This window comes from Lactuca virosa, chromosome 2 (assembly GCF_052849685.1).
Source record: "Lactuca virosa cultivar CGN04683 chromosome 2, Lactuca_virosa_CGN04683_v6, whole genome shotgun sequence".
In the NCBI taxonomy this organism is placed as follows: domain Eukaryota; kingdom Viridiplantae; phylum Streptophyta; class Magnoliopsida; order Asterales; family Asteraceae; genus Lactuca; species Lactuca virosa.
The window spans coordinates 121,372,489-121,394,667 of NC_136427.1; the positions used below are offsets into that span (position 1 = coordinate 121,372,489).

Genomic DNA, 22,179 nt, shown 5'->3' on the forward strand with positions numbered 1-22,179 from the left:
AAGAAACGACATTTGAAAACTGATTTTTGGACATATATATGACAAGGAAAGGTCGGTGGTTTAAATGATGGTTAGAGAATTATTAATATCTTGGATGATCTTCTCATTACTGATTCATTTGATCCTGTTGGTTAATTAATTGAAATTTTCTATCATTCTATTATTATTCAAAATGTCAAGAATCCAATTTGTTTTTCAAGAAAGAGCGATCCTTGAACCAAAAAATGAAGACGTTTGATTCCTAATTGGTTCATTAACGAAGGTGGTTGTCTTGAGACAACCAGTGTTCATTAACTAGATTTATCTATCTTCTCATTACTGATTCATTTAATACAATTGGTTCATTATCGAAGGTGGGTTTGTTTTTAGACAATCAGTGTTCACTCATGTGCAGTTGTATGTTGTATTGTCCAGAGTAAAAAGCAGTGGCGGATTTAGTATAAGGCACACGGTTTTTAGTGCAACCCCTGACTTTTCCAAACACAGTGTAAACTTTTCCAAACACAGTGTAAACTTTTCCGAAAATTTTCAAAAATAAAAAAATAATTCCTACTATCGTGCAACCCCTGACTTTCCCATGACACCCCTACTATTAGATCTTGCGTCCACCCTTGTTAAAAGTAGAGAAATTAAAATATTAATTTTAGACAATCATGGTAAACTTACCAATAAGACATCTAATCTTGTATCCAAAGAAATCTTCGAAAATTTGTGATTCAACCCGATTATTTAGAATATGTCATTAGTTTTTTATTATTATATATTGAATTGTTTACTTATTCATCACTGCAGGTGTGTTTATCTCTAAATTTTACTTTTAAAAAATATTTAATATTGATATTTAACTTTTGTTTTAATCATCCCGTGTATATATATACACACACACACACATACATACATGCTTCTCAGCATCCTCATTTTCTCAAACATAGCTTCATTTTTCTCAACCATCTAATGTGATGACATGGCTGCCATGTCAGCTTCTTTGTCCAGTGTCAGCTTCTTTGTCCGGTCAGCAACATGTAGGGCTTCCCAGTCAGTGCCACGTAATCCAGTGACCAGCTATAGAAGGTAAAATTGGATGAGGGGAAAAATGAACAAGTTTTCCAAAATATTAGGCATTAACGCACCTAAAATTGTTGCAGGGACAAAACCGACAAAAAATGCAAAACTTAAGGTCTTTCATGTCAATAACCATTTATATTAAATACAAAAATCTAACTCAAGAAAAAAAATGGCCATTTAGCATATTAACCAGTGTTTTAAAAAACGGTTTGAACCGGACGGTCGAACCAGTTGGATCGGAAACCGAAGAAGTTAGCGGTTCAACTAGCATCGGTTTTATGTCTATTTCTGAACCGGAATGAACCGGCCGGTTTTTACAAAAACCTGGTTGAACAAGTTAAATTAAACTGGTTGAACCGGTTAAATAAAATAAAAACACATAGAAATTAATCATTTTACATAACACACTTTGTCGTTTTTTTCACATCTATTTAGATTTTTTAGAATAAAAACACATGGTAAATGTTAGAGGTTTTTTAATACGTTTGTATTCATCTAAAACTATATTTTGTTTCCGTATTTTACTATATTTTCTTTCTGATATACATGGATAGATGTAAAATTTATGTTTATATGTTTTTTTAATGTATTTTGATCGATCTACGACTTGTATTTATATGTATTTTTAATGTTTAAACGTGTGGATGTCTATGTGTGTAGGAAAATAGGAAAAAAGATGAAAATTATAGAAACCGGTTGAACCGGCGATCGAACCGGTTGAACTGAAACCAGTCACCATACCGGTTCAACTAAAAAACCGGTTTTTAAAACATTGATATTAACCTAATTTCAATTTTATGTTTTATATATTAAACAAAAAATGTAAAATTCAGGGTCTGTGTTTGCTGAACTTACAAAACATAACAAAAACTTTTAAAAAATTTAAAATGCCAAAACATGGTTTAATTGTCGCATTGTACGAATCGTATACCCACGCTTCTCTATTTTTTGACCATCAACGGCCATCTCTTATCATCTTAGAACAATTTTGACCGGATTTAATATAAACTGACACCTAGTTGAAACTGTTTGTCTTCATTTGACATTCTTTAATCCATTAGTCTATAGATATTCAGCACCCTTCTATGTCCTCATTATTTAAATAAGAATATCAGAACCAAACAGAACGTTTACATGCGTTTTTTGGTTACTAAAAAACTCAATACACAATACAAACTTAAAACATTAAAAAACATATCATGATTCATGAATACATAAATGATAAATCAAATTCAAAAAACAACTATGTAATCATTTTTTTACAGTTTTTCCGAAAAGTTGTAATATCTTTCACATAATTAAAAACTATATTTTCATTGGCCTATACAAATCTAAACAAATAGAAAGAGTAAACGATAAATGACAATGTGACAATTATATATGTATCTAAACATAACATATACAAGAGTAAGAGAAAGATGGAATGGATATGTTCTAAAGAGAATGCAAGTGTTTGATCCTATCAATGGCTTGCTTTACTTTAAAAGATGGTTCATCATACAAGAAGCCAAACTCATCAAGTTGTGTCGCCATGCTTTTTTCTCCAATAAAAGCACGAAAAGATTCTGCAACAGAATTGGAAAGAGACTTAAGGTTGTATCCTCCTTCCAAGAAAAACACACATCGACCTCCACAAAGCTCTTTTGCAAGCTGTTTGATGCTTGATGCCAGCATGTAATACGTTCCTGTTGTGAATTGGAAATTCGCCAGTGGATCCAGTACGTGTCCATCATATCTGAAAAAAAAAAAAAAAAATTGATTCATGAAACTTGTAAGAGAAGAGAACAGATCAGAACAATATATAAATATGATTTTGGTAGAAAGAAAGAAAATCTGACCCTGCTGAAACAAGAATTATATCGGGGTTAAATCTTTGGGCTGAAGGTACGATGACTTGATGGAAGACAGTTTGCATGGCTATATCACCAGAGCCTCCTGCTAATGGCAAATTAAGTGTTGCTCCTTCACCATTTCCATGTCCTATATTATCAATTTTTCCTGTGCCTGGGTAGCTTCCATCCTAAAACACCAATTTCAATTCATAAAATCCAATTTTCAAAATATAAACAAAAAGGTATTTAATATTTATGCAACAATGATTTTTATGTCATTACCAATTTATGCAATCAAATGGTTTGTTATGTAAAATATGCAACAATGTATCATTTTAGGACCAAAAAATGCAGCATTTTACTGAAAAGTGGTTGCTTGATTTGTACTGGTTTGTAATTTTCTATTAGACAGGGACCATTTTTCTAATTTTTTTAACCACATGGACCAAAGAGTATACTATTTAAACATATGGACCATTTTTGTAAAAAAAAATGCACAGGCCACAGCGACCTTTTCTGTGAATTACAGGGACAGCTTTTGTAATTTACTTTCTATACAAGGACCAAACCTGCCAAGATACAAAAGTATTGTGGCCAAAGTTTAAAAGCCAAACGTAAAAAAATGCACAGGGACCTTTTCTGTAACATGCGGGAACATCTTTTGTAATTTATTTTCTACACATGCCAATATTCGAAACTATTATGGCCAAAGTCTAAAACTCAAAAGTATACTATTCATAGACAAGTTGCTTTTTATTATATCTAATAATTGGTAACAAAAAAAAAAAAAAAAAAAAGTGAAAATTTTTGCATAGATTGAAAAAATTATGAAACTTTGTTGCATTCTTGGCTTACTTGATGAGTAGAAAGAAAGAATATATCAGGATCATCATAAAAAGCATCATTAGTCCCATTTCCATGATGCACATCAAAATCAATGATGAAAACACGTTTTAATCCATGAACACGTTGAGCATATCGAGCTGCAATTGCCACATTGCCAAACACACAAAATCCCATGGGCCCCTTTGGAACTGCATGATGTCCAGGTGGCCTTATCAAGGCAAAACCAACAGGAGGATTTTCACTGATTTGTGATGCTGCCACCTTACAATTTCATGTCATAAAATAATTACAATTTCAAAAAATAAAAAAAAGAAATGAAATGGTTAAGTCATTAATTTAGTTCATTACCACTGAATCAACCAAAGATAGGCCTGCTCCAGCAGCAATTAATGACTCGTTGAATGTCTGCATTGTTTATAATGTCATGGAAAAAGCAAAGATTTTAAAATCTTTTGGAATTATAATTAGAAGATTTTGAAGTAGATGCTAAGAGTTAGTTTTGGTTGGAATGGAATGGAACAACAAAGGAATGGAATGGAATGAGTCATTACATTTCATGATCATGTATTATTCTTATTCATGTTTGGTTGGCATGTAGGAATGAAATGAATTTTCTACATTATATGTAAATACAATTACATTATTTAACTTTAATAACAAACTTTTAGTTGCAAGAATATAAAGTTAAATATACAAAAAGCTCTTAAAACCAAAAAAATAATAATTTATGTTGATTTTTTTTTTTAAAATAAGATTCTAAATGCAATATATAATCTTAAGTTCGTAATTCTATTCTATACATTACTTTAATTATAATAATGACCTTTTATTTACAAAATTCTTACTGTGGAAGTGGCGTATGTGGGCCCAGAGCCATCAATGTGTATAATCCCCTGTTCTGAAGCCTGCTCCATAGCCTATACAATAACATTTTACAAAGAACATGACACCATTACTTTTTAGTTTTAAAGTTTTTAAACCCTATAATTTCTCACTTTTGTTCATGTCAAGAAAAAGAAAATCTGTATTACCTTCTCAAGGCCAAAAATATAAGATTTGGTATGTACACTTGCAATATCTTCTGCTGTAGCTGTTCTAAAATTTTGAAGTTGAACAATCTCAGATCCTCGAAACTGCATATCATTATAAATGTTCAATTAATCATGGAATCTTGATGTATAATAGCATAAAGATAGTTCAAAAAAAAAAAAATCAAGACTTTTGCAGTTTTTTGTCCCCTAGCAAAAAAGGTGCCATATTTTTATAAGTAATTGAAACTATTGATTCAAATTTGTACATAAATTAAATGATGAAACTAAAAACATTGTCTTGAAAGGGAGAAAAAGATTGAATGTGAAAATTTATACTTTTTTACCTTTGGAGTAAGTTCCAACTTTTCAAGAGCATTCACAATTGCAGGAACTCTTGAACTGCATTCTGGATGTGCTTCCTGTTACCAATATCATGTAAAACTTGACCAGGTCTCTTCATTACACATTTTCTATACAAAACAAAAACATCAAGTAAACTAAAAAAGATGATAACTTCTATATTTGAACTGAAAATGAAATCTTTTATCATTTCTGAATGAAACAAGAATTCCATTGAATATATGAAAAGATGTAACAACCTTTGTTAATAATTACCTTGTTATGTCCCATTGCAGGAGCAACACTATAAATCACTTTTGCTGTACTCTCTTTCCTCTCGTGGGGTCCATTTAACTTCTCAGATGTACATGAAATGGAAGATTTGAAACATTTTCTTTGTGAAATCAGATGTTTTAGGAAGAATCGACTTCTCATAATTGATATCAAACTATGATGATGTTCATGCATGCCCACATGAGGTCCCAAAAGAATCTGCACTCCACCTAGAAAATAGAGGATACACATTATCAGATTTTTTGTAAAAGAGTTTTATACAATGCAATATTCATCTTTTTTCTTTCGTTTTCTTGTTGAAGGTAGAAAACAAATATCCAATCTCCCAATAATTGAGAAGTTATTATGGTCAAGTTTTAAGACATTAACATTAGGATCATGAACAATCAAGGAATAATTTTCTATATCGGTGAACACAATGATAAGTGTGAAACATGTGTCCAAGCTAAAATGAACAGCAAGAATCCATTCCTTCAAGATGAAACAGATTCAACTATATGTGAACTAGATCTAGATGGACAATTAATTCGAGTTAGTAATATATATTTCATCAGCTTTATTGATGATTGTTCAAAATGTACTTATGTATATCTATTAGAAACAAAATATCAGGCCTTTGAGAAATTTGAAAGATATAAGGTCAAGTTAGAAATGCAAGATGGGTAAAAGGATACAAAATTTTATGTGGTGATAGAGATGGAAAGTAACATGAAGTACTAGAATGGAGACCCTTAAAGAGTATCTTTGTGGGTTATGCTGAAAATGCAAAGGCTTATTACCTTAGAATTTGGAGTCAAAAGTCATCTTTAAATCATGGGATGTTGAGTTCTTTCTATAAGTAAAATAAAAAACCTTCCAATCGCTTGAGACCTAGTGGATACAGTTGGTAGCAATTCAACCATTACTTAGACTTTAAATCTACTTAAAGCTTCAATGTGGTAACACAAGTTGCTGATAACTAATTCGGATATTAGTTAATATAAGTACATAAACTAGCGAGTAATTCTTTAAGGGTGAGTTTTAAACTCTTAATGAAGCTCTCATTTGGTTATGAAAGGGACTTCACCTTTGTGGATATAAGGAGTGGTGTGCACCTTCCACCAAAATAAAAAATTATCTTTCAAGATATCAGAAAACAAAATAATTTGAGTGTGTTTTTGGGCGTCAAGAATCCTGTATGTACTTCCCCGATGTTCATACATACGTTATGATTCTAACAACTGAACCATTTCAAACAACTTTTTGACCACCCACAGAATTGACATCGACCTGTTCAATTAGCAACTCACGAAGTTTTTATCAAATTTGGTAAATTCGAAATGGAAAATCCCTTCTTTATATTTTGTTGCAAACAATCACTCACACAAACTCGTATGAAAAACACATTTCAGCTTTATGAAAGGGTACAAATTGTGTAATTCGCGACCCAGATCAGAGAACAAAAGGATTGGAGATACCAGTGATTAGGGAAACTGTGAAAATACATAAAGAGCGAAACTAAAAAGTAAATCATCAAATTCGATGGAACAAAAGCCACAAAAGGTTCAGAAGAGCAGAAAGAATACACTAATCGGCTAAAATCTGAGCATTTACCTCCGAAAATTGAACGATGAAGCATAGCCTGATGCTCCATTTAGCGCCACACAGTTTTCCGAAGAGACAAAGGGGAAAAATAGAGAATGGGATAACAGGGAGAGCCAAGAAGCGCAAAGAAGAAAATGACGATAAACGTGACATAGGTGCGTACGGAAGCAGACGTAGGCAAAGCCGTAGCAATTTAGCAAGGGAATTTGACTTATTAAGGTAATTAAGTATTTCAAATGTTCACATATGGGTAATATTGTTTTTTTTGTACTCATTTACCCAATTAACTTTTTTCATCCGTTCAAAAATAACCAACATTACCGGCTATTACCTGTTTTAGCCGGTAACATTGATTTAGCTGGGTTGAAAACATTACGTGGAATCTTACGTGGTCATTACACCCCTTTCTCATTTAATTAGGGTTCGTCATCGTCGGCTAACACACCTCGATTACCTTCTTCTGTGAGAAATCAATCGATACATCAAATCGACGATTAGGGCTTGAAATTGAAGTTGGAATTGAAGTCGACTGCTAGCATGGCATCCTCATCTACAGGTATGTATGTATCTGTAGATTTTCATTACAATGGATTCTTTTCGCCAAACCCATTGGTGTACTTAGACCCCGTAAAAACAAATGTACGTGATGTGGATTTTGGGGGATTTACGTATAAAGAGTTTCTTTTGTGGCTTACGAAATTAACCAATGGAGCCTGTGATAATGTCTACTACTGTATGAGAAAGGAAAGCTTGTGTGAGGGTATTAGAAGAATCGCCTGTGATGCTGATTATTGGGAGTTTGTGGAAACTGTTTATAGTCTGGAGAGTGATAGTCTTCAGAGTGAGTTAGATGTGTACATTGACCACCGAAATGAACCAATTCTTGATTGGGCTGATAACGAGTTATTAGCAGATGGTAAAGGGTATGAGTCAGATTATATGGATGAAGAGGATGACAAGGATTCTGAAGTGGCAATGACAATGGAATATGAACATGAATGGGATGATGAAAAGGAACATACTTTTGATAAAATTGTTGGAGACCCATTCTTGGACAAACTTTTAGGGCATATTAGTGATGATGATGAAGAGGAAGCAAACAATGGGAAGCTTAAGGATGTTGTGTTCCCTGTCCATAATGAGAATCAAGAATGGGAGCAAATGGTGCCAGTTTTGGGTATGAAGTTTTCTAATCCATTGGAATTGAAGTTGTGTATCACCAACTATGCAGTCAAAAATAGATATGATTTATGGTATGAGAAAAATGATCATGAAAGGTTATTGGTAAAATGTTGTAAAGGTAAGACAAATAAACAGGGTAAAGGTTGTCCCTTTAGGTTGTGGGCAACCTGGATGAGCAGTGAAAAATCATTCCAGATTAAATCTCTAAATGATATGCATAATTGTGCAAGAGTGTTCAAATTTGGGTCCATTGTTACCTATAAATGGATAGCAAAGCATTTCATGAATCATATACTTCAGAAACCAAAGATGAGTATAAGGAAGTTGAAAGCTAAAGTCAGCAAGAAATTTAATTTGATTGCAAGTGTTGGTCAATGCAGAAATGCAAGGAAGTATGCATTTCAGGAGATAGAGGGTACTTTGAAAGAGCATTATGCAAAAACATGGAGCTATGGAGAAGAGATAAGAAGGACTAACCCTGGATCAACAGTGAAGATGGATGTAGATGTCATGCCTGATGGAACCACATATTTCTCAAAGTTTTATGTATGTTTCAAAGGATTGAAGGATGGATGGATTGAAGGTTGTAGGAGGGTAATTGGACTAGATGGTTGCTTCCTAAAGGGCATATGTAGAGGTCAGTTGCTCTCTGCTATAGGTAGAGATGCAAATAACCATATATATCCCATTGCTTGGGCTGTTGTATCAGTGGAAAGTAAAGAAACATGGAAGTGGTTTATTGACCTTCTAATTGAGGACCTTGGAATGGGAGTTGGGCATGGACTAACCTTGATATCAGACCAACACAAAGTAATCAATTTCTATTATTTCCATCTTTATTTTAGCTTATGTTATGTTTTTGTTGTTTAAGTTTTGTGTCTATTGCTAACAGGGATTACTTGAGGCTGTGAAGGAAAGGGTCCCAGCAGCAGAGCATAGGCAATGTACTAGGCACATATGTGCTAACTTCATGAAAAGGTTTAAGGGCCAACTGTTTAGAAAGCTTTTCTGGTATGCTGCTGCAGCTACTACCCCTGCAAAATTTGAACAACACATGAATGAAATCAAGAAATTAGAGCCACTAGCTTATGACCATTTGATGGAAAGGGACCCTAAAACTTGGAGTAAAGCATTTTTTCAGACTGATAGGGCTTGTGATGCATATGAAAATGGTATATCTGAGAGTTTCAACTCTGTGATTGAAGTTGCCAGGAAGAGACCACTAATCACCATGTTAGAAGAAATTCGAATTTATGTGATGGAGAGGCTTTATAGACAGAAGATTAAGGGGCAATCTTGGGATTTAACCATATGTCCTACCATTAGGCTGAAGTTGTCCAAGCTTAAGGATCTTCAAAGGTGATGTTGACTCTTTTGATCTTGAATTTGAAGATGATGTGCAACCTGAAGTTGAAGATGGAGTAGAACCTGAAGTCCAAGATGGAGTGCAACATGAAGTTCAAGATGAAGTGCAAGCTGAAGTTGAACCTGAAATACATCCTGAAGTTCATGATGCTAACCAAGTTGAAGTTCACCCTGCAGTTCAAGCTGAAGTTGAACCTGAAGTGCAAGTTCAAGTTGAAGATGCTAACCAAATTGTAGTTCAAGATCAAGTGGAAATACCAGCTTTTCAAGTTGTAGTGGGAAAGAGGGCAAGGAAACCTTCAGAAAGAATTACAAAACTGAAGATAAGAAAGATGTGGGAGGGAAAACAGGGAAGCAGTGATGACAAACCGTATGAGTTGGATTAACTTTTGGCTTATTGTACTGTTGTTAATGTTTTTGGCATCTTTTAACTTTGGGATCTTTTGGCACATCTTTTGAAAACTAGTTGGAATAGCTTAAATGCATGTTTAAGTGTGTAGTGTTTAACTTTTTGCACATCTTTTGGGTGTAATGAATGTCTAACTATGTTATGTAAAACTTTTGACACATCTTTTGAAGTCAATGTTCCCTGGAATGTTTATAATGTATTACCACCTTTTGCACATCTTTCTAATACCATTTGTATTGTTTATAATTTATTACCATCTTTTAGAATATCAATTGTAATCACAATTCCATTACAGTGTAATCACAATTCCATTACATTGTTTGAACAATGTAATTCCAATGATTCACAATAACATTACAAGTTTTGTACACTACCATTCCAATGATTCAATTCCAATGATTCAATTACAATGATTCAATTCCATTAAAATGTTTATTACTATCTTTTATACTACCAAGTTTAATAACAATTCCATTACAATGTACAATTCCATTCCAATGATTGAATATAACATTTTTCATTGAAAACATCACAAAAGCATACATAATTTAGTCATACTACATCATAATACATAATTTAAAACAACATTTTGACATACAAGAGAAACAAGAAAATTAATGCAAGTCTATGTGTAAACAATTTCCAATTGACTTTGTCAAGTTCTTGTTTATTCTTGTTCTTCTCTTCTTCAATCTTCATCCTGCATATACTGATTTCATTCTCCAAGGTACAAATTTTCAAGGTAAGATTGCAGCTTTCTTCTGCTTTCATCCTGTAATGCCCTCTTCCATCTTTCCTCCCTTCATCCTCATCCAACCATTGCCAAAATTTACAGCTTGGACTTTTTCCATTCTTCAACAAATTTATAAAAACATGTTAAATTGGAGGATGAAGAAGAAGTAAAAAAATATGAATTACCAGTGAGTTTTGACAAACTCTGAATTTCCTTCCAGGATTGTCTGGGGTTCTTGATGTCTTCACACGAGATGGCAAGTCGCAATCACATGGATGATCTGGTTGCAATTCGTCTTGTCGTTTGGAAGAAAAGGATGAGGAAGAAGATGCCATCGATCGATCTAGGGTTTTAATTAATAAGCAGTCGTATCTCACCCTTCTTATAATGTAAACACTTCTCAATGACACGTATGTGATGAGTATTGCAGCGTACAAGCCACGTAGATGCCACATCACCCAAAACCTACAATAGCCGGTAAAGTTGGTTATCTGTGAACGGGTGAAACAAGTTAGTTGGGTAAATGAGTACAAAAATAACAATATTACCCATATATGAACATTTGAAATACTTAATTACCTTAATAAGTCAAATTCCCATTTAGCAAATATGGGTTGCAAGTTGCAACTTGAAAAGCTGCCATATTGTATCTCATCCGTTTGATATGTTTTAAACTTTTCATACCAAATTTTTAGTAAAGTTTTTATATTTATTAGTAAAAGAGTAAATTACACGAATGGTCCCTATGGTTTGGGGCAATTTACGTGTTTGATCTCTAACTTATTTTTTTAACTCGAAAAGTCTCTACTGTTTGTTTTTGTTACGTCATTGGTCTCTACTGTTTGTTTTTGTTACGCGCTTGGTCCATATCTTACTTAAAAATACTACTATTATTTAAATAGGGGAAATGGTGGGGTAGATTAGGTAAGGTGAGGGGGATGAGGTTGGTGGTGTGTTTATTTAAATAAATTAAAAAATCAATGGCAAAATAGATTTTTTAGGTAAGACAGGGACCAAACGCGTAACTAAAACAAACAGTAGGGACCTTCTGAGTTAAAAAATTAAGTTAGGGACCAAATGCGCAAATTACCCTAAACTATAGGGACCATTCGTGTAATTTACTCTAGATAAAACCCGTTAAATAATCATCGTTTCCAGAAATTTGATACATGATTTTTAAGTTCAAAAAACATTATATATGATGCATGTAATTTTAAAACTTTTGACTAGACAGTCATTTTTGCTCACTCTATCATATTTTTGCCATTAACTATCATTTGATTAAAATAATACAAGGATATTTCCATCATTTCACGTGTAACCTCTGATTAAATAAGGGAAATGATTATGTCATTCGATCATCTTCACGTCAACTCCCAAACTCGTCCCTCTCCCAAGAAAACACAAAGTTTCGTCTTCGTCCAACCATTTGAGTACAGGGAGCAAATTTGGGTTTTAGGGTTTATTCATAAGGAATCGACAGTGGTTCTCTCAATATGGACTTTGCATGAGAAAATTTCAAGCTTGAAGGACTTGCAAGCCAGATACGGTATGATTCTACAAAACATAAGTTTTGTTTTCTTAGTACGTGTTCATGAATAAAAATCATTATGTTTACCCTATCTATTTTGTGTTTGCAGAAGGATGTGACAACTATTTCACGTTGAATATAAACTATAGTGGTATCTTCATCAAGTCACCTAGAAGAAACTACATTGACAGTACAGTATCATACGTAGCTGACATTGATACTAATTTATTTTCAGTCCCATGAGCTTGATGACATGGTTCGAGAATTAGGATACCAAACTGAGCAGACCCCTGGTCAGCGGCGGAATCGTCAGGCGGTGAGACGATGTCATGGAACATAGTTATTGAGTACATAGAACAAATACAACAAATAACATAAAAAATGGACATTCCTATTTCTGAAAAAGTAAATTACATAAGGTTAGTCTAGAGTTACAAGAACTTGAAATTTCAAAAGCATGCCTCTTAACAGTAGGCCATTCTATAAAACTATAATACTAAACTAAGAAGATTGTGACTCCACGACTTATTCCATGAGTATAAACTTCCAACTCTTAATTATCTAAGAATACATGTTATTTTGAAGAGTGACAACATAATGTTTGTGAGTTCACATGTTTGAAGTAGTTGAATAATAAGTATTTTTAAATCAAAAGTAGTTTTCTCGATGTATATTAGTGGTTTCCGAGCTTATATATTACTAGTGAACTATGTACACTTTCAATGTTACAATGAGTATCTATAATCGAGCTCTGGCTAGGTAGATGTGCTCTTCCTGACACTCCATTGGATATTTTAATAAGTAGACAATTATCATCTATTGTGGCTAGACCGTCAAGGTTGTATCTAACAACCACAGGCGGGGTAGTCAACCCGTATAGATCTATACATAATTCCTTCGCTCACGAAGATTAGTAGTTATAAGTCAGGGGTATTAGGTAATTAATGTGTTTAATGTAACCATTTAGTTATATGTTCTATGAGTTCATAAGCCTAAACATGTACATAAAAATTCTCAGACATAAGTTCGACAACATATATACGAATGCATAAGTTTGTAGGTTTACAAGCATGAACATGTACACAAAAGTTCGCATGTATAATTGTAACGCCAAGTTTCCAGTATGTTCATATAAGAAATTAATGTCTAAAGTCTAGAAATTTTTGGTGGCCACGACGTGGCCATAATTTGAGGATGCGCGTATCTTTAATGGGTGCCACGATGTGGCAAAATTATGGCCATGGCGTGGCAGCTGTTTAATGACAACCCTAATTTTGGGGTTTACTCCCCTATTTAAGGGATGTGGTGGTTGGGATTCGCTTACCCTCAGCCTACATCACCTCCCTTCCTCCTTCACTGAAACCCTAGCTCCATTTGTTGAAGCTTTTGAGTTTTTGGGTGATTTTTAGCCAAGAAGAAGAATAGAAGAAGTCTTAGTGCATCATCTCAGCTTGCAAGCCTCACCATCCTCCTTGTACACGTTTTCTGGACTTTTTTAAGTCCTCAAGTTCCAAGCTTCATGACTCCATGTTCTTAGATATATGTTTTCTTGTGTTATCCTTCATGTTTAGGCTAGTTGGAAGGTTTGGGTTCAATAAAGTTGCAAACTTTATGGATCCCCATAGCCCATTTATGGTTTAGAGTGATAGATCTCAAGTTTGATAGAGTTTTGAACTCTTGCATGTGATCTTGGCCCCATTTTTACACTTTTTGACCTAGCTTGAGCTAGACATTCATGTCTACAAAGTTGTGATTTTTATGATCTTTTGGGGGTTTGGAAGCATTTTGGAAAGTTTGAATAAGGGGGGGCGTGGGGGGAGGATTAAGAGCTTAATGGATTTGGTTGGTTTGGAAGGTTCCCACGACATGTGTGATATATGATGTTTATGCGGGTAGCACTAGGCCGGGTTCGTGTCTTGTGGGAGTATGGTATTCGCTCATGTGCTAAGGAATATGTATACGAGGACTCGGCGTATCTGAGTGGGGGATCGGGCGTAGCCAATGTGTCCTAATGGGTTCAGGTTCGGGGGATCGAGCTTAACCAATATGTCCCAAGGGCTCGATGTATTGAGCAAGAGGGGTCAGGCATAACCAACGTGTCTCAGTAGGTGTATGTTTTTATTGATTCGTTCTTTAATATGCATACGTAGTTGTGTGGCTGATATTGTTGTTATATGTGTATTAGGGGTATAGCTTGTATGATATGATACTATGTATATGTAAAATTCACTAAGTTTTGTGCTTACCCATTTCCCCTTAAAAATACTGTTTCAAGATCAATAGGTACTCATGATGGCAGGAGGTAACAATACACAGCGGCTCAGATCGATTGGTAAAATTTTTATATTACATTGGATTATGTCTTATTTGATTTTGGAATCTATAACTATCAAACGGTTTTCGATTGGGATTCTGGTTTTGAACTTATTTTGAATAAAGATATGATTTTGTTTATATTTATGTTGTTTGAAAAGAAGTTCAAATTTATTGCAAATTTTGGGACGTTGTATATTTTAAAAAGATATTTGTTATAGGCAACAACAAATCTGTTATCTAACTTAACACCAGATTTTTCGACAAAAGATCCATCGTTTTATCTCCCGTATATAGGAAAACCATTCACATTAATTGAAGTATGATTAGAGAATAATTTGGAAAGTTTTTAGAACACTTTTTATCCACTATGCATGGGTAGTTGATATTTTCAACTCCATATAACCATAGACCAAGAACTCATTCAAAATGAACACAATGATGGATCTTCATGGATTTTTGGAATCCCGGTGGAAATAGTGGGATCAATATGTTCAATAGTAGGAAGCTTGTAATCATCTTGAATAAACAAACAAACCATATTTTTGAAACTCAATTGTATAAACAACTACACATAGAAATAAACACATAACATATGATTTTTAGTACAGGAAATATATAAACTATAGAATAAAAAACACAATTTTTTTTGTCAATCACAACAAGAGAAATTTAAATATAAAATGTTAAATTATTAATAATAAATTTAAACAAATGTTTGAACCATGCCGAATTATAAATTTTCCTTTAAGTCTTTCATCAATGCATTACATTTTATCTTAAATAGCCTACATAAGATACCAGGTCTATCTTCAGGGTGAAGTGTAGTGTCTTTAAGAAACCTTTTTAACTTTAGGTCATTTTGGATTATATGTAACACTGTGAAGAAATAAAGATTTCTAACCCACTTACAAAGTGATAGGACATATAAATAGTTATGCATCATGTAGTGTGCACCACTAGTAAAAAATGTTAGAAATATTTGTATTCCCCCTGATCTTGTAGCTTATGTAAATTCTCATAAGATTTACATCTAAGAACTTTTTGTTGGTTCATTATGTAATAATCTTTCACTTCCAATCATGTAATAAACATCAACCAAAATTTGTTGGAACAACCTTTTTAAATTCAAAACTAATGACAAAGAATTAACCTTGTATTCAGTTCTATACACTAAAAATTCTCTCAATGTACAGTTTGGCCGCTTGATGTTCCTTGAACACGTAACAACTCTATGATGGATGTCAACTCTGTAACCATCATTGCCATATGAAATAGTAGTGGATACCGATGAACAATGCAAGAATGATGTAATTCACTAATACGTTGTAGAGATCTTGATGAAGTTTGAACAATACTATCTCTATTTTTTGGTGCTGGCTCATCAACGTTCTTCTTCTTATTAAGGAAAAAAGACTTTGAAAAGCCAAGTAAATTGTATTTCAAGGTGGTAAATTTTGGTCTAGATCATGATCAAGCAACAAAGTTGATTGATGACAACATTTGACATTTTGATAAAATGGTAGTTTGAGAAAAGACGATAAATGTCATGATTCAAGAAAAATTTCCTTTTGACTACCAAATCATTGACGTTGATGCATATTTTCAGTTAGAAATGCTTTGTTTTTGTTAAGCTTAATGATGCAATGTAATTTCATTTTTTGTAATTTCCAAACTCAAAAAAGAAAATTTATGTTTTTTTTTCAAATTAGTTATAGTCATATTTCAATCGGTTCTTATAAATTCAACTTATTTTCATCCAAATATGATATGAATCCGATTCGGTTTATGCTCAATCCGGTTTTAACTTTGTTGACACAATCCAAACGAGTTTTAAACCTATTCCATTCTCATGAAATACCCAGCTTTATACACGGTGTTTAAGATTGAATTTGAAAAATGCTTATCCACTTATTAGTTTTTTTATAAAACCAAAAAACTTAAAAAATATTCAGGAAATAGACAAGTGTTTTTGAAAACAACTTTTTAGTCCATTCAAAAAAGAGTTTTTATTGAAAAATTGCTTATGACTTCTTCATCTAATATAACTATAAATTATTCAAATATCTTTCTTTTTTTCAAAAAAGACTTATCATTTACAACTTCTTAGAACAATTTTTCTAAAACAATTTTCATGACCATGTCAACTAATAATCACTATTATGAAAAAATGTTGATCGAATTCAATGAGCAAATCCCATAGACCCATAAGTCTACCTCCAACTCCAAGGCTCCAAGTCCACCATTTGTGTATGCCACGGCGTGTACTCGGGTTTAACACAAAGACCCGGTGCGGTGGCCCAACTCCAGCTGTTCTTCACTGTTTCCGTCTCTCTTTTTGGGTCCCATTCTCCAAGTTCTCTCCTTTCCATTTATAATATCTTGTAATTACAAAAAACCATTCCCCTTTCTGTCGAACCTTCCCACATCCCCTCAAAAATGAAGTCAAAATTCATCGAAAAAAACATGCCTGCTTGGTTTGGCAGAAAATCCACCAAGAACAAGGACAATCAGCAGCGGAATCAAGACCAAACTCATCAGGAAAACCCATTTTACAGCAATAATTATCAGACTTTGAGCAACAAGCCGTCACCCATCAAGAATGATAACGATAAGAAGCACAAAACGAGCTTTGATGATGCCATATTGGCTCGCGGCTTCCCGCATGCCAGCCGAGAGTTCTCTCCTTCTTCTTCTTCTCCTACTCCGTTGGCCGGAGCCGGAACCGGAATAAACGGGTCGTCGTCTGGGTTTTTGGGGTTTGATTCGGATCGTGTCGCACATCCTCTACCTCAGCCGTTTATATCCCCAACGACTTCGCTTGGAATGGTGGATCCTAATGGTTCCGGGTCGGAGTCCTCCAGTGGCGGCTCTTCCGTGTCTTCTGCTGATGAACATAATCTTGATCATGGTCAATTGGGGTTTTTCAGGTTGGTTGGTGCAAATTGTTTTCTATTAAAAAAATTGGTTAATGGGTATTCTAGTTTGTTAAATTAGGTTTAGCTTATGTTCATGAATCATGATCCCCTCTTATATACTTTCATATTTTGAGGCTTATTAATTGATAATTTACAAATTCAGAACCCATTTCATTTCAATTACCAACAAATAGATTAGAGTTTCATGCTATCTGTGTTGATTCTTTATAATACTCAAATACAATATGGAGCTGATTTCAGTTCAATTTGCTACATCCTGTGATCAACTTAATCCTGCTATAAGGGGCTCATGAAGCTCTCTTGATTCCATTGTTGTTATTTACTCTTACGTGGTGGTCATATCATATGTAATCTGCAGTGAAGTACCAAATTGCTTGTTCTTGATCCTAAAATTAACTCAACATGAAGCTGTATGTGACTTTGTTCTAGTTTCTTTTGAATATACTCGTTATCAGGGGTCAAACTATGAACAAAAGATTACGATAGTATGAGAGCTTAAATTCCAATGTGGATTGGGCTTACTTACTTCTCTCAAGTTGATTAATTTGATCCTAAACAATAAGAAATTCATAACTTTTGCCAAACACCCTAATTATCACTTCATTGTGTTCATAATATGATTTATTAATATATATTTTTTTTTGTTGAACAGAGGATATGGGGAGGCGAAATTCAGCCCTCAATCAAGAAGTCCTACTCCAGGATCAAGAGTGGGGACCGCAACCACTTCGCCACTTCATCCACGGTTTGCTAGTGCAAGTCTAGACTCACCTAATAAAAAATTAGAAGATGGAAAAAGTGAATATCATCCACTTCCCCTTCCGCCACCTGGCTCACCTACAAGCCCTACTTCTGCTTTATCAAGTATCAAGACTTGTAGTTCTCCTACTAGCCCCTCTTCTGTTTTATCCAATATGAAAACTCTTAGTGTTGTGGAAAATTCAAATTCTCATTCTCAACCTTCTAAGTGGAAGAAAGGAAGATTGTTGGGAAGAGGTACTTTTGGACATGTTTACCTCGGATTCAACAGGTAATTTGTCTGGTTTTGTGTTTTTTAGGACACTTTATATGATGATTGTGTTAATGAAAATGTTTTAGTTTTTGAATTTTATCTCTAGGGCTCTTATATGTTTATATTGACTATTCTATAATAAGTATATTTTTGATAATGTAACACTACCTTCATCTCCAATAGAAGTCCACAATTGACTTTTCCAAATGAGTAAGGTGTTGTTTCTTTTTGACTTGATAGAATTATAAGCTATATATATGACATATGTGTGTTTCTTTTTGACTTGAAGTAGAATGAATGAGTCAATAGAGAAAGTTAGGTGTTTATTAGATATTGATTATTAGTTTAACACTTCCTTTGAACTATATGTTTAGCCAACTGTTGTCCTTTTTGGACAAAGGAATAGTTTTTAATGTTAGAATTTCCAAGAAAAACTATCTTTCAACTATGTCTACTAATTAATAGATATGTTGTTATGTTTTGATAGTGAGAGTGGGCAAATGTGTGCAATAAAAGAAGTAAAGGTTGTTGTAGATGATCAGTCATCAAAAGAATGTCTCAAGCAATTGAACCAAGTATGTTCTTCCATCTTTTCATACTTAATTTCAACCTAATATTATTTTTATTTTATTTTTTTGTATTTTCAATCCATGAGCTTTTCTGAAAAGTTTCATTTCTTTGCAACAGGAAATCACTTTGCTTAGTCATCTTTCACATCCAAACATTGTTCAATACTATGGAAGTGAACTGGTAAGACTCATCATCTTAAAAAAAAAACCTCCAAATTTTACTCTAGGGGTAAAAAGGTCATTTTAATAAGTTAATAAGTTGTGGATATTTTCAGGGAGAGGAAACACTATCTGTGTACTTGGAATATGTCTCGGGTGGTTCCATACACAAATTACTTCAAGAATACGGTCCTTTCAGAGAGCCTGTAATTCAAAATTACACCAGGCAAGTCCTCTGTGGACTTGCCTATTTGCATGGAAGAAATACAGTTCACAGGTAGTTAAACTCTCTCTTTCATATTTTTTTAATCTTGAATTTAGCTTCATATGATTATGTTGTTCTTGCTAATAACAATTATATTATGTTTTTTTATCAGGGATATAAAAGGTGCCAACATATTAGTAGACCCTAATGGTGAAATCAAGCTTGCAGATTTTGGCATGGCAAAACATGTAAGTCCTTTGCTTATATACAAAATTAACTAAAAAGAAGAAAAGTGGAAGGGTAGTTATGTCTTTTGTAATGTCTTATAACTATTGGACTCATTTATTTATTTCTTGTTGTCAGATAACAAATTGTACTTCAATGCTTTCTTTCAAAGGAAGTCCATATTGGATGGCTCCCGAGGTAAATTACCACTTTTCTTAATTTTTAAACCTTGTTTTGTAACACGTTATATATACATATTACATACTAATGCAAAATCTTGATCTCAGGTTGTAATGAATACAAATGGTTACAATCTTGCAGTGGATATATGGAGTTTAGGATGTACAATTCTTGAAATGGCAACATCAAAGCCTCCATGGGGACAATATGAAGGGGTATAACTATAACATACATTTGATATCTTTGATAAAATCAAGGTTACATATATGAACATCTTATTATTGTTGTTTATTTTTTTTTGTCCAGGTGGCAGCAATATTTAAGATTGGAAATAGCAAAGATATGCCGGAAATTCCTGATCATCTTTCTAACGATGCAAAATCTTTTATAAAACAATGCCTACAACGGGACCCGTGTTTACGACCCCCGGCCTCAAAACTTTTGGATCATCCTTTTGTAAGGGACCAAGCTACATCAAGAGTAGCCAATGTCAACTTAACCAAGGAAGCATTTCCTTTCACCTTTGATGGAAGTCGTACACCGGTAAACTCTTTTAGATATCTGCCTATACATACATACATACATACATACATACATGCATTGCCTCTTGCTAACTTTTCATGGTGGTTGATGATGAAACAGACGGCTTCGGAAATGCACTCAAACCGAACAATCATGAATTCGTTTGATGGGCATGTAGGGACAACATCTAGAGGCGCAATGTTGAGTCCAAGGTAACTGTTTTTTTACTCCCAAGAGGCTATATTTGATTAGAATGAGGATGAAGATGAGGAGGGCATTCACGTCTTTTGCATAGACTAGAGATCAGAGTCTCTACCCCACCCCCACCATCTTCCACGTTTTCGCGTGGGACAAAAAAATGATAATATTTGTCCCATTCACACCAAACACAATACAACATGTTCTGTCTTATCATATCAGACTTAAAAGCACACCAAACGGCAAACACAGCACAACCTGTTTTGTTTTGTCTTGTCCAATCATATCAGTCTCATATGTCATGCATGTCCTATGGTGGGCCCAAATGGTAGTGTAGTTGTGCTAAAGATTGTGTGTGTGTGTATGTGTGCAGGAGAAATACGAGAATGAACACTTCGTTGCCAGTATCACCGACTTCAAGCCCATTAAGACACTACGGATCTGCATACAAGAGTTGTTACGTATCACCCCCTCATCCATCCTATACAACCATTCGTCAAAATAATAATTACAACAATTTTAACGACATCTTAAGACCCAATGCCAAAACCACACTAGAACCATGGTATGAAACCCCTCAAGCTAAACCCCAAACACCCACTAGATCCCCAAGATCACGTCTCATTTGATCGTGAGTCACCAAAAGACCTGCATAATTGAAGGTCGATTCAAAGACAAAAGTGTAATAGAGTTTGATTGACATCTGGAAAGAATTGAGTTGATGAATACGGCTTGAATGGAGAGAGGAGGGTATATTCGTCTTTGTGGTCTAATGTAAATAAAACCGGCTAGCATGGGTTTTCATTACTGTATACAAAAGTAAAACAAAGCATGTTAGAGAGTGGTCGTTTTCTATGACGTTTGTGGCTCGAGACTCGAGAGGTTCATGTTGACCAGATTTCTTGTAGAACGAAAATATAGGAGGGTTTTCATTTCCTTGACTTAAAAAGTATTAATCTTTTTCTGAATAATTTTTTTTGGGTATTACTCTTTTTTCTGCAAAAGGTTTATTCTAAGCTGACCCACATCGCTGGGGGAAATCACCTAGACAGTCTGTTATGTTTGGTGGCTGACATAATATAAGGCCCAAAATGTTCGTAAGGAGTCCAAATTATGATCATAATGAGATGTAATATCGTATCCACACATGCCCCAAAGAGGTTTTGATGTTGACATTTCAAGAATTGTACATCCTAAGCTCCTAATGTCCATTCATTGCAAGGCATGAGGAAATATTGATTCGACATTATCCTACTCATTAAAATACGAGACGTTTTAAGTTGTAATTCATGCAAATTACGAGGTATCATTAGAGGTGGCAAATCGGACAATCGTGTAGTGTTTTTGTCTGACATGATACGATAAGGTTTTATGTAATACGAACACGACACAATATAATGTTTTTTTAACTAACACGAAAACGAACCAATTAAAAAATGACAAACATGACATGACGCGACAAATATAACATAAAATAACAATTAGTTTATTTAATTAATATTTAATCACACATAATGCGATAAACACGAAATACACGACAAATAAATGTTAAATTGTGTCAATTTCCTGTCTAATTTTGAAAACGAACACAACACGACATCATGTTTTTTACACTTGACATGAACATGACATGAATACAAATTAGA

General features: G+C 34.0%; 2 protein-coding genes across 3 annotated transcripts; one reads left to right on the forward strand and one right to left on the reverse strand.

Moving 5' to 3' along the window:
* Positions 1–2,423: 2,423 nt before the first annotated feature.
* Positions 2,424–7,124, reverse strand: HDA14 (histone deacetylase 14). 2 transcript variants are annotated; one of them, XM_079078408.1, is made up of 10 exons: positions 7,001–7,057; positions 6,187–6,277; positions 5,390–5,616; positions 5,119–5,193; positions 4,775–4,876; positions 4,589–4,660; positions 4,092–4,148; positions 3,753–4,004; positions 2,904–3,085; positions 2,424–2,800 (listed from the first exon to the last, which is right to left on the reverse strand). In XM_079078408.1, exons 3-10 carry the CDS (start codon positions 5,579–5,581, stop codon positions 2,500–2,502), a joined length of 1,233 nt encoding a protein of 410 aa, XP_078934534.1. In that variant the 5' UTR covers positions 5,582–5,616; positions 6,187–6,277; positions 7,001–7,057; the 3' UTR covers positions 2,424–2,499. The 2 variants fall into 2 exon arrangements, with proteins under 2 accessions (XP_078934534.1, XP_078934533.1); XM_079078407.1 differs by lacking the exon at positions 6,187–6,277 and having other exon boundaries at positions 7,001–7,124.
* Positions 7,125–16,901: 9,777 nt separating this feature from the next.
* Positions 16,902–21,504, forward strand: LOC145159422 (mitogen-activated protein kinase kinase kinase 3-like). Its single transcript, XM_079078410.1, has 11 exons — positions 16,902–17,454; positions 18,116–18,493; positions 18,963–19,050; positions 19,163–19,225; positions 19,320–19,480; positions 19,581–19,656; positions 19,772–19,831; positions 19,921–20,028; positions 20,120–20,356; positions 20,456–20,547; positions 20,907–21,504. The coding sequence occupies exons 1-11, from the start codon at positions 16,964–16,966 to the stop codon at positions 21,160–21,162; spliced, it is 2,010 nt and encodes a 669-aa protein (XP_078934536.1). The 5' UTR covers positions 16,902–16,963; the 3' UTR covers positions 21,163–21,504.
* Positions 21,505–22,179: the final 675 nt, after the last annotated feature.

Bases quoted from the DNA above. Each gene is read 5' to 3' on its own strand.
- HDA14 (XM_079078407.1), bottom strand. From the start codon at position 7,040: ATGGAGCATCAGGCTATGCTTCATCGTTCAATTTTCGGAG. The intron at 3,086-3,752 runs GTAAGCCAAGAA...TTGGTGTTTTAG, and splicing joins TCTTTCTTTCTACTCATCAA to GATGGAAGCTACCCAGGCAC. The intron at 2,801-2,903 runs GTCAGATTTTCT...TTTTTTTTTCAG, and splicing joins ATAATTCTTGTTTCAGCAGG to ATATGATGGACACGTACTGG.
- LOC145159422 (XM_079078410.1), top strand. From the start codon at position 16,964: ATGAAGTCAAAATTCATCGAAAAAAACATGCCTGCTTGGTTTGGCAGA. The intron at 19,481-19,580 runs GTAGTTAAACTC...TTTTTTTATCAG, and splicing joins GGAAGAAATACAGTTCACAG to GGATATAAAAGGTGCCAACA. The intron at 19,832-19,920 runs GTAAATTACCAC...TCTTGATCTCAG, and splicing joins CATATTGGATGGCTCCCGAG to GTTGTAATGAATACAAATGG.